A 12,718-nucleotide genomic window follows, 5' to 3' on the forward strand; every position below is an offset into this window, starting at 1 on the left:
GGCTGGGTAGATGGTGTGAGAAATCACTATAATTGTTACAGAAAAGAAGGGACAGACTGATAACAGAAGTAGCTCTGTTGGCTGGAGACTGTAAATCTATAACTGATCTTAATTAGGAGGAACAATGAAGATATCTATTGGAGCTGTATTTATGTTCTTTTGGCTGCAGCTGTACTGTGAGTTGAGGAAACTGGGGAGACTATATTAGTGAATATTTCTTAGAAGTCAAGGAAGAGATTGGCTTTATTTAGGTTTCCTCTAGTTACTATTGAAAAGGAGAAGTAAATTCTGGACTGTAATAATTTGTCAAATCTTTCTCTGCCTCTTTTTGTCTGCATAGGGGTCAGCCAAGGAGAGCAAGTGGATCAGCATCCTTCTACCCTGAGTGTCCAGGAGGGAAACACCTCTGTCATCACCTGTGCTTATTCTGACCACTCCTCAAGCTACTTTCCTTGGTATAAGAAAGAACCTGGAAAAGGTCCTCAGCTCATTATAGGCATTCATTCAACTAAGGACAAAAATCAAAATGAAAGACTCACTGTTTTATTGAATAAGATGGCCAGACATTTCTCCCTGCACATCACAGCCACCCAACCTGGCGACTCAGCTGTGTACTTCTGTGCAGCGAATGCACATTGCTTCTTAGCACGTACAACCTGTACACAAATCTGTGTGTGGAGCAGCTCCCTCTCCTTTGAGAAAGACATTCAAGAATAGCACTTGTGAAACTGTTTGTCTGCAAGCAGAAACTAATGTGTTCTATGTTAAAAACATGTAATAAGAAGATTAGTTTCACAATGACCTAGAAAGTGTTCGAACATTTTATTAGATGACAGTTTCTTAATGGATTTTCTTTTTCATTCTGCAATGTAAAGCTCTTTTACATTATAGTTGAAATAGGATAATCTATTAGTTTCAGGTGTGCAGCATAGTGATTTGAGATTTATATACCTTACAAACTGATCACCATGAAAAGTCTAATAATTAACCATTTGTCACTGTACAAAGTTACTGCAATATTATTGACTATATTCCCTATGCTGTATATTACATCCTCATGACTTATTTATTTTATAAGTTTGTACCTCTTAATCCCCTTCACCTTTTTTGCCCAGTCAAGTTTTTCAACATAATTTATTGAAGACTTTTCCCCATTGTATATTCTTGCCTCCTTTGTCACAAGTTTAATTGATTATATTAGCATGTTAATTTCCGGGCTCTTCTGTTCCATTGATCTATGTTTTCTTTTTCTTTTTTTTAACATTACCATACTGTTTTCATTACTATAGCTTTCTAGCATAGTTTTAAATTAGTGAGTGTGTGGTCTCCAACTTCAATTTCATTTGTTTCTGCTCTGGTCTTTATTATTTTCTTCCTTCTACTAACTTAGACTTTATTTTTCTTTTTCTAGTTCTTTTATGTGTAAGGTTAGATTATTTGAGATTTTTCTTATTTCTTGAGGTATGCCTGTATTGCTATAAAATTCTTCCTCAGTACAACTTTTGCTCTGTACCATAGATTATATAACATTGTTTCCATTTTCATCTGTCTCAAGGTATTTTTTGATTTCCTCTTTGATTTCTTCATTGACATATTGGTTGTTTAGTAGCATGATGTTCAGCTTCTACGTGTGGTTTTTTCCAGGTTTCCTATTATAATTGATTTCTAGTTTCATGCCATTTTGTTTTAAGATGCTTAATATGATTTCAATCTTCTTGAATTTATAGACTTGTTTTGTGACTTAACATGTTATCTATCCTGGTTAATGTTATGTGCACCTAAAAGGAATGTGTGTTCCACTGCTTTTGGTTGAAATGTTCTGTACATGTCTGTTAAGTCCATTTAGCCCTATGTGTCACATAAGGACAATGTTTCCTTGGTTTTGTCTGAACAATCTACCCATTGATGTAAGTAGGGTGTTTAATCACTGTATTAGCATCAATCTCTCCCTTTATGTCTGTTAATATTTGCTGTATGTATTTAGTTGAGTCTGTCATGGATGTATAGGTGTTTACAAGTGTTAGATCCTCTTTTTGGATTGACTCCATCATTATGTCATACCCTTGTATCTTGTTAGAGTCTTTGTTTTAAAAGTCTGATTTGTCTAAGTATTGTTACACCAGCTTTCTTTGCATTTCTTTTTTGCATAGGAAAGCTTCTTCTGTGCAGTCACTTTCAGTCAGTGTATGTCTTTTGATTTAAAGTGAGTCTCATATAGGCTGCATATGTGTGGGTTTCTTTTTATTGATTCATCCAACCTGTGTTTTTAGTGGAACACTTAGTTTATTTACATTTAACATAATTATTGATAGGTATGTATTTATTGCCATTTTATAGTTTTCATATTAGTTTTATAAGTGGTTGGTCTACTATTTCTACTATGTGTTTGCCTTTACTAGTGATATTTTTTACTTTCATATATTTTCTTATTTCTAGCTTTGGTTTTTTCTTTTCTGCTTAAGGAATTCCCTTTAACATTTCTCATAATGCCAGTTTAGTGGTGATGAACTTCTTTAGCTTGTGCTTGTCTGGGAAACTCTATCTCTCCTTTAGTTCTGAATGATAACCTTGCTGGATAGAGTATTTTGGGGTGAAGGTTTTTTTCCTTACTTCATATTGAATATGTTGTGCCAATTCCTTCTGGTTTGCACAGTTTCTGCTGAAGAATCAGCTTATAGTCTTATGAGGGTTTTCTTGTATGTAACAAGTTATTTTTCTCTTTCTAGTTTTCAGATTCTCTCTTTAGCTTTTGACATTTTAATTATAACATGTTTTGATGTGAATCTCTGGGTTCATCTTGTTTGGGCTCTTTGTGCTTCCTGGACTTAGATCTCTGTTTCTTTCACTAGGTTAGGAAGTTTTCTGCCATTATTTGTTCAAACAGGTTTTTCATCCTTATATCTCTTTCTCTCTTCTCCTTCTGGGACCCTTATGATGCAAATGTTCATGCACTTGTTGTTGTTTAGAGATCCCTTATACTATCCTCATTATTTTAAATTCTTTTTTATTTTGCTCTTCCAATTGGGTGCTTTCTGATATTTCGTCTTCCTGATCATTGAGCCATTCTTCTCTGTCACCTTATCTGCTGTTAATTCCCATTAGTGTATTTTTCATTTCAGTTGTTGTATTCCTTAGTTCTGATAGGTTCTTTTTAAATTTTTTATCTCTTCATTAAAGTTATCACTAAATTTATCCACTTTTTTGCAGAGTTTGGTGAGGATTTTTATGACTATTACTTTGAACACGTTATCTAGTAGATGGCTTATCTCCATTTGTTAATTCTTTTTCTGGGATTTTGTCTTATTTTCTTTCTTTGTTCAGAAAAGGTGGCATTTAGAAAGTGTAATTTGGTGTCTAGTGGTGTAATTCTCCCCTTGTCACCAGAGCAAGGTATTCCAAATGTGTTCCCTGTGTGAACTAGTGTAACCACCTCTTGTGCGAAAGATGCACTGGCAGGTGAAGCTGGACCCTGGCCTGGATTGCTGTGAAGTTGGCCACAATTGCTGCAGGGACACTGGTGTGCAGGGCAGCCTCCTGTGTGACTGGCTGGTGAGTTTGACTCCAACTGCTAATAGTGCACTTGCATGCAGAACAGGCCTCCGATGAGGCTGGCTGTGAGGCCCAGCCTTGACTGTGTATAGATGTCAACTGAGGTCACCCAGTGACTCTTTCAGGGCAGTAACTGCTTTGGAGGGGTGCCCGCCTGGGTAGATCCTCAGCAAAATGCCATGGTGAGGTGCAGAGTGTTAGCAAGGTTAATGGAGAGTGTCAGAAATGGTGCCTACCAGTCTTAGACCAGCTAGGTGGAAGGAGAGTACAGAAAGGGGAAAAATGGTGCCAACCAGTGCTTCTGTCCTTGGATAAAGTTCCAACAGATCCCTGCCCTTTCAGCACATGCCTTAAAATTAGTCAATGTATCACCTTCGAATATGAATGAGGCACTTTTTAAATTGCTGCCTCTGCAGTGGAACTCAGAAAGAGTGTAACCTTTGTTTCCTAGAACCCTTTGGCTCTCTCAGATATAAGCCCTACTGGTTTTTGAGCCAGATTTTATGGAGACTCCTCTTCATGGTGCAGGTCCCCTTAGGCCGGGGCTCAAACTCACTCCTTGCTCTTCAGGAGTAACACCATGGTTGTCAAATCCCTTCCACTTGTAGGTCATTGCACAAGGAGTAGGGGGCAGGGTGGGTCCTGACTAGACTGAATGTCAATGTGGCTTTTTCTTTATATTTGCAATGTAGAAAATCTGTTCTGCTAGTCTTCAGGACATTCTCAGAGACATCTGTTCTATATACAGCTGTAGTTTTTATGTCAATAGAGAAGGTGAGCTCAGGATCTTTCTAATCCACCATTTTGAACTTGAAGCCAGGAGTATTGCTCCTGATGCCAATTTAGTTTGTTCATGAAATGCTGTTTATTGTGGTTGGTGCACTGTTTCCACAACAACCTTAATGGGTTCTTGAAGGGAGTTAGTAATGTTTTATTTTGAAATTTAGGCTTTAAAGAAGACTTTATATTTGTTATTCAGATTCTCTCATATAAACAAATCCTGAGTAACAATATTACATGCCTAAATACACATGAGATTTTAACTCTTGGGTTTCAAAAATTGCATGTTATTTTTTGCTGACTATAAAACATCATATGCTAAATACAGAAAATATGTAAAATATAAATATTTAAAATTGATAATTCTGCATGCTGATAATTTATTGCTAATATTTGGTATAGCATCTTCATTAAGTTATAGCATAATTAAGATTCTGATTTTTGAACTTAATATTGTGTTCCCAATTTTGTTTTTTCTTTTAATACCTGCATTTTATTATATTTTGCCATGTATAATGAGCAATTTTTTTGTCCAAATTTTTGAGGGAAAAAGAAGGATGCACATTATATATGGGTAGTACTAATTCTGTATCTATAAAATGTTTTGAATTCTTTTAATTATTTGTCACATAAAATTTCTTGTACCATAATGTTCAAAAATAAATGCTAAAATTCCTTTACAATATAAAAAAGTATCAAAACATAAATAAATAAAAATTGAAATAAAATGCTAAAATGAAAGATTTTTTTCTGAAGGTTTGGGCCAAAAAATGTGGGTGTGCATTATACATGGCAAAATACAGTAATAGCTCTGTGAGAACTTTTTCATAATTCACAATTATATTTGTATTTTTTTCCTTTTTATACTCATATATTTGTGATAAAATTTTTCAGCTCTTGTATGTACTCTGACCAATTTCTAGTTGAGCAAATGTGACTTGTGTTTTCTTTTAGAGTCTAGTGATGTATATCATATTTGTGTGTTTGAGAAAAAGTAACATAGGCAGTGATTTATTTAAGAATAGATGAGTTTAAGAATAAATAAGTGAGTTTAGGATTAGACTCACAAAAATATTCTTCTTTTTCAAAATTTTGTTAGTTTACTCTCAGAATTTAGAAGACAGTTTTGTCTTATAATCCACAGGTGGCAAACACAAGGCCCTCAGGCCAAATCTGGCCCTCCACCTTGTTTTATCAGGCCTGGCACCTTGTTTCTACCAGGCCTTCGAGCTCCTTGCCCCTAGTTAAGGAGTAGCTACATTTATACAGTCCTAAAATTACATTCAGCCCTTTGGAGGCAACCATGAGGCTGATGTGGTCCCCAGTGAAAATGAGTTTGACACCCCTGTAAACCATTTCTACCTAGTGCAAACATTTTTACACAGTTGATAGTCATTAGATGTTTGATTAAGAAAGAAGGAAAAGGTGAATTTTGTTACATATAATCAAAATTTTAATTTAGGCTTTGAGATGTACTTACATTTATAAATTGTCTTGTGAAGAACAACTTCTGAGAATGTACATTTATTTATTAAAGAAATATTTCTTTTTATTTATGTCATTCTCAGTAAAGCTCCATTTTTAAATGATAACTAAATTTATTCCTAGACATTTAACTTTCATTGTTATACTTATGTTTGAAATTATTCTTTCTGGGGAATGTGGGAAATTTTTTGTCATGCCCTTCTTAGGTCTTATTAGTGGATTACATGAGGCATTTGGATTAATGTTTATTTCAGAAATAGCTTGTTACAAATTTCCCTGCCTCATCTTTGTTTTGACTGAATTAAACATTACTGAATTAAACATTACTTCCATGTATCTTTTAAAACAGGCAATTCTTCTAGTATTGTATATAAATCAATGAAAGAAACCTTTGTATAAATAATTCTCTAATTCTCTCACCACTGGTCAAGGGTAGGTTATTTTTCTTTTTTAAAAAAATTATTTTATTGTTGTTCAATTACAGTTGTTTGTGTTTTCCCTCCACCACTCCCCGCCCACCCCAGCCAATCCCACAAGGGTAGGTTATTTTCAAGATCTCTCATATTCTTTCTAAGGGTAGGCATAGTTGGCAACTGATATGGTGAGAGGATCCCTCTTGGCTGAGTTATGGTTGTGGGTTATTAGCTAACTCTTAGATCTCTTAAATCTATTAGCTAAATAGATTTAAAACATCTGAACAAGAATGGTCAGTATTCTTTCTCAAAGGTTTCCCTTATTTCCCTCTCTATAACCACCAGCTCCTGTCTAGTAGAAGCAAATTGACTCTTTTGATCCTCTTTCTCCAAGTCTGGTAACAGGTTGAGAAGGAAGCATGGCTTATATTTTATTGGTTTATTCTTCTCAAAACCAAGTAGAAGAGAGAGAGGGCATGATTACTGCAGGCTTAACTGCTTTATCATACTTGGGTGAGAATTTATTTGATGGAAGAAATGCTGCAGCCAGAGTGTGCAGAGTCAGTGTATACTTACTTCACATTTGGGCACATTCACACTTTAAAACTTCATCACGGTTTGTGTATTTTTGTTTCCTACTGCCTCTGGAAAATTTACCACAAACTTGGCTTAAAACAACAGATTTTTTTTTCTGTCATGGTTCTAGGTGCCAGAAGTTGACATTATCTTCATTGAGCAGAAATCAATTTGTCAGCATGGCAGCACCTGCTCCAGAGACTGTGCGGAAAATTTGTTCCTTAACTTTCCCACCTGTAGTGGGTGCAGCCATTTCTTGGCTGGTGAATTCATCACTTCAATCTCTGCTTCCATGGTCTCATTGGCTTCTGCTGTCATCAAATCTCCCTCTGTCTCTCAAAATATACATGTGATTGCGTTTAGGCTGTTATAATCCAGAATTATCTTCCCACCTCAGGATCCCTAATTATATCTTCAAAGGTTTTTTTTGTTGTTGCTGTTGTTTTGTTGCTGCTGTTGTTTTCTTGCATGTGTGTATGTTTTCCATATAAGGCAACATTCACAGATTCCAGAGATTAGGACCTAATTTTTTAAGCCATATTTTGCCTATCACAATTGCATGGCTGGTGCTGTTCTTTTACAAGTTGAGAAAATAAAATACATATTAGCCAGAGTCCAGTCACACATATAGAAACCATATCAATTACTTTATTGTATTTTCTCAGTGTTTTAAATTTCTATTTAAAAAAGTATTTTAAGTGTTTTTACATATAGTTTATTGATTATGCTATTACAGTTGTCCCATTTTCCCCCTTCACTCTCCTCCACCCCGCTCACCCAATCCCATCCATATTCCCCCCTTTAGTTCATGTCCATATGTCATACTAATAAGTTCTTTAGCTTCTACATTTCCCATACTATTCCTACCCTCTCCCTGTCTATTTTCTACCTACCATCTATGCTACCTATTCTCTGTACCTTTTCCCCTTTCTCCTCCTCCCACTCCCCTGTTGCTAACTCTCCATGTGATCTCCATTTCTGTGATTCTGTTCCTGTTCTAGTTGTTTGCTTTGTTTGTTTGTTTGTTTTTGTTTTAGGTGTGGTTGTTAATAATTGTGAGTTTGCTGTCATTTTACTGAACATGTTTTCTATCTTCTTTTTCTTAGATAAGTCCCTTTAACATTTCATATAATAAAAGCCTGGTGGTGATGAACTCCTTTAACTTGACCTTATCTGGGAAGCACTTTATCTGCCCTTCCATTCTAAATGAAAGCTCTGCTGGATAGAGCAATCTCAGATGCAGGTCCTTGCGTTTCATGACTTGGAATACTTCTTTCCAGCCACTTCTTGACTGTAAGGTCTCTTTTGAGAAATCAGCTGACAGTCAGATGGGAACCCCTTTGTAGGTAGCTCTCTCCTTTTCTCTTGCTGCTTCTAGGATTCTCCCCTTCATTTTAATCTTGGCTAATGTAATTATGATGTGCCTTGGTGTGTTCCTCCTTGGGTCAGCTTCTTTGGGACTCTTTGAGATTCCTGGGCTTCCTGGAAGTCTATTTCCTTAGCCAGATTGGGGAAGTTATCCTTCATTATTTGTTCAAATAACTTTTCCACTTGTTGCTCTTCCTCTTCTCCTTCTGGTACCCCTATAATTTGGATGTTGGATTGTTTAAAGGTGTCCTGGAGGTTCCTAAGGCTCTCCTCAGTTTTTTAAAATTATTTCTTCATTCTTTTCCAATTGGATGTTTCTTTCTTCCTTCTGGTCCACACCATTGATTTGAGTCCCAGTTTCCTTCCCATCACTATTCGTTCCCTGTACATTTTCCTTTATTTCATTTAGTGTAGCCTTCATTTATTCATCTAATTTGTGAGCAAATTTAACTAATTCTATGAGCACCCTGATCACCAGTGCTTTGAACTGTGCATCTGATATGTTGGCCATCTCCTGGTCGCTTAGTTGTATTTTTTCTGGAGCTTTGAGTTGTTTTTTCATTTGGGCCATTTTTTTTTTTTTTTGTCTTGATGCTCCTGTTACATAGTGAGGGGTGGAGCCTTAGGTGTTCACCAGGGAGGAGCAGCCCAGTCACTGAGTTGTGATGCTGTATATGGGGGAGGGGTCCAAGAGGGAACAATGGTGCTTGCTCCACTCTGCCAGATTTCAGTCACTTCTGCCACTTTCCCCAAGCAAACTGGACCTTTCTGGTGCTGATTCCTGGGTGGGTGGGTTTGTATATGTTCTAGGACCCTATGGGTCTCTCCAATGAACTCTCTTATGAGGCTGGGAGTGTCTCCCAGTGCCTCACCCCCACAGATGTTTTCAATTGGTGTTTTGAGGCTTTATTTGCCCATGCTGGAACCCTGGGCTTCGTGGTCTGTCTTGCTCCCCAGTTTTGCCTGGTTTATCTTTATGCGAATGTGGGACAGCAGAGTCCACCAGACGCCTTGTGCACCACGTCCCTCCACAATCTGCCACCTTGCTGGGTCTGCCAGCTGCCTCTTTTCTGCGAGCCCTCTCCTCCCTGCCACCCAACTCCGCCCCTCCTACCTGTCTGGATGAATGTTTCTTCTTTAACTCCTTGGTTTGTTGGAATTCCATACAGTTCAATTTTCTGTCAGTACTGTTTGCTTTTTTGTTTCTAAATTTTTGTTGTCCTTATTTTGGTTGTGCGAGGAGGCACAGTGTATCTACCTATGCCTCCATCTTGGCCAGAGGTTTTTAAATATTTTTATTGATTGTGCTATTACAGTTTTTCCAATTTCTCCCCTTTATTTCCCCTCCACCCTGCCCCCCAGCCCTCTAGCATTCTTCCCCCTTTAGTTCATGTCCATGGGTTGTACATATAAGTTCTTTCAGTTCTCTGTTTCCTATACCACTTTTTATCTCTTCCCATCTATTTTATACCTATTAATTATGTTTCTTTTCCCCTGTACCTTCCTCCTCATTTCTCCCTTCCCCCTCCCCACTGAAATTCCTCTGTGTGATGTTCATTTCTCTGATTCTGTTTCTGTTCTGGTTGTTTGCTTAGTTTTTGTTTTCATTGTTTTTCTTTTTCTTTTAAGTTCATTTACTGATAGTTGTCAGTTTGTTGTCATTTTAGTATTCATATTTTTTATCTTCTTTTTCTTAGATAAGTCCCTTTAATGTTTCATATAATAATGACTTGGTGATGATGAACTTCTTTAACTTGACCTTATCTGGGAAGCACTTTGTCTGCCCTTCCATTCTAAATGAAAGCTTTGCTGGATAGAGTCATCTTGGATGTAGGTCCTTGCTTTTCATGACTTGGAATATATCTTTCCAGCCCCTTCTTGCCTGCAAGGTTTCTTTTGAGAAATCAGCTGATAGTCTAATGGACACTGCTTTGTAGGTAACTGTCTCCTTTTCTCTTGCTTCTTTTAGGATTTTCTCTTTATCGTTAATCCCGGGTAACTTAATTAGGATGTATCTTGATGTGTTCCTGCATGGATCCAGTTTCTTTGGGACTCTCTGGGCTTCCTGAACTTCCTGGCAGTCTATTTTCTTCACCAGACTGGGGAAGTTTTCCTTCATTAGTTGTTCAAATAAGTTTTCAATTTGTTGCTCTTCCTCTTCTCCTTCTGGCACTTCAATGGTTTGGATCTTGGAGTGCTTAAAGTTGTCCCAGAGCTTTCTCAGCTTCTCCTCATTTTTTGAATTCTTGTTTCTTCATTCTGTTATGGTTGAATGTTTATTTCTTTTTTTAAATTTTATTTTAATCATTGTTCAAGTACAGTTTTCTCCTTTTACTCCCATTCCAGCCCACCCACCCAACCCTCCCCACTTCCCTCCCATTGAATGTTTATTTCTTCATTTTGTTTCAAATCTTTGGTTTGAGTCTAAGTTTCCTTTCCTCCACTTTTGGTTTCCTGTATATTTTTCTTTATTTCACTTTGTGTAGCTTTCATTTCTTCCTTCATTTTGCAATTAGCTCAATCATTTCTGTGGTCATCCTGATTACTGTGTTTTGAACTGAGATAGTTTGGCTATCTCCTCATCAGTTCTTTTTCTGGCGTTTTGATCTGTTCTTTCATTTGGGCCATATTTCTTTGTCTTGGTGCACCCATTATGTTGTAAGGGGTGGAGCCTTAGGTATTCACTAGGGTGGGGCAACCCTCTTTGCTGTATTGTGGCGCTGTCTGTGGGGGATGGGTCAGAGAAGGAACAATGCCTCTTGCTGGCTCTGCTCTAGCCCTACTTTCTGTCACTTCCCTCACCTCCCACAAGCAGATTGTGGCCTTTCAGATGCTGAATCACAGATGGGTGGGGTTGTATACATTCTAGGGCCCTCTCTGCCTCTTCCACGGACTCTCCCGTGATCCTGAAAGTTTCTCCCACTGCCACAACTCCTGCAGATTTTTATATGCAGAGGTTTTGAGCCTTTAGTTTCCCACACTGAAACCTTGGGTTCTGCTGTCTGTCTGTCTGTCTTCCCAATGGTTTTTCCCAGCTTTTTGGCCCATGAATGTGGGACCAACTGGTCCACCAGCCACCTCCTTGGCTGTGTGTCCTCCCTGCCTCAGCTGCCCGTCTCTGCCCCTCCTACCAGTCTGGATGAATGTTTCTTTAACTCCTTGGTTGTCAGACTTCCATAAAGTTTGAATATATGGCAGTTCTGGTGGTTTTTTGTTTTTAAATTTGTTGTTGTCCTTCTTTTGGTTGTGCAAAGAAGTAAAGCATTTATACCTATGTGTTCATCGTGGCTAGAACTCCTGGGTTACTTTCTCCAAATCCTTGGCATATCAGTAAATGAGCAGATCCACTAATCTTTATTTTTTATTACATTTTTCCATTACCACGTATCCCCTTTATGCCCTCTTCCACCTCCACCCACCTGTCTCCTCTAATGTTTGGTGATTTTACACAGTTATAGTGTATAACAGAGAGCAGGACAGTTTGCACTTTACATGGTACAATCAAATACAATGGAGATTGTGGTGCAAGATCTGAGGATACATCAACCAATTTAGCTGAGGCTATGGTTATTTTGAGAGAAGGATAATAAGCTTTGGCTATTGTATCAGGAGACAGGCAATGGACCTGTGTTGTTTGCCGTATAGTTGAGTAATATCCTTAGGGATGGCCATAATTTTAATATGCATACACAGAGAGAGTTTTATTACAATCAATGATCTTATGATCAGCTGTCTTATGGAAGTATATAGGGTCACCAAGAATATATTCTCTTCATAACTGGGCATACAGAATATAGAAACTTACTATGGTTCTATTAGGGTCACAATTGAGATAATGGGAAAAATATAAATTCAAAGACTTAATAACCTAATGACCAAACTCCAGTGTCCACTCTGGCCTTTTTGAATGGAGTGAGCTGTTAAATTGAAATAGAGGAGAGAAGGGGATCTCTGTGACAGAACTTCATATCTGAAGAGCTTCATTCTAAACTCTTCAGCAAAGAATGCTTAGATTTTCCTGCTTTTGGTCCCAGATAGGCAACAAAACAGACAGTGATAGTAAGGAGGAATATTGCTATAACAGTATACAGATCAAAAGAGCTGCAGAAATTAGCCCAGACAACATTGCCTTCTGATCATAAAGTGATTTATTTCACCTGAGGTGAAACAATAGTATATATAAGTGTGAGGATACATGATTATTACATCTTATGTTGTTTCCATAATCTATCACATGTAATACTTTAAATAAATACCAACAGCCATTTCCATCACATGTGCAATGAATGAACATAGCAGTGGTCGAATCAGTCTTCCTTTCATTACAATACTGTACTGTGTTTATCTTCAGATGTAATTTTTATCATTTAAGAGATGATTAATGCAAAAGGAAATTTGGGTTGGGTGACATGCTCAGCTGGTACACAGAGAAGGCTGATGTGACCCATAGCAACTGGCTGCACCAGGAAACCCTGTTTCCTGTTCTGGGGCAGCAGCAGCACACAGCCCAGCATTTCTTCTCTTCCTGTCAGAGTCACCCCACCTTG

At 37.6% G+C, this 12,718-nt stretch overlaps 1 gene segment (V, D, J or C); it reads left to right on the forward strand.

The window, feature by feature from the left end:
• On the forward strand, nucleotides 1-808 carry LOC118500823. The segment is given in 2 exon segments: nucleotides 1-176; nucleotides 341-808. Coding segments are annotated over 2 exon segments (410 nt in total).
• The last annotated feature ends 11,910 nt before the right edge of the window (nucleotides 809-12,718 follow it).

This window comes from Phyllostomus discolor, chromosome 1 (assembly GCF_004126475.2).
Source record: "Phyllostomus discolor isolate MPI-MPIP mPhyDis1 chromosome 1, mPhyDis1.pri.v3, whole genome shotgun sequence".
NCBI classification, from domain to species: Eukaryota; Metazoa; Chordata; class Mammalia; order Chiroptera; family Phyllostomidae; genus Phyllostomus; species Phyllostomus discolor.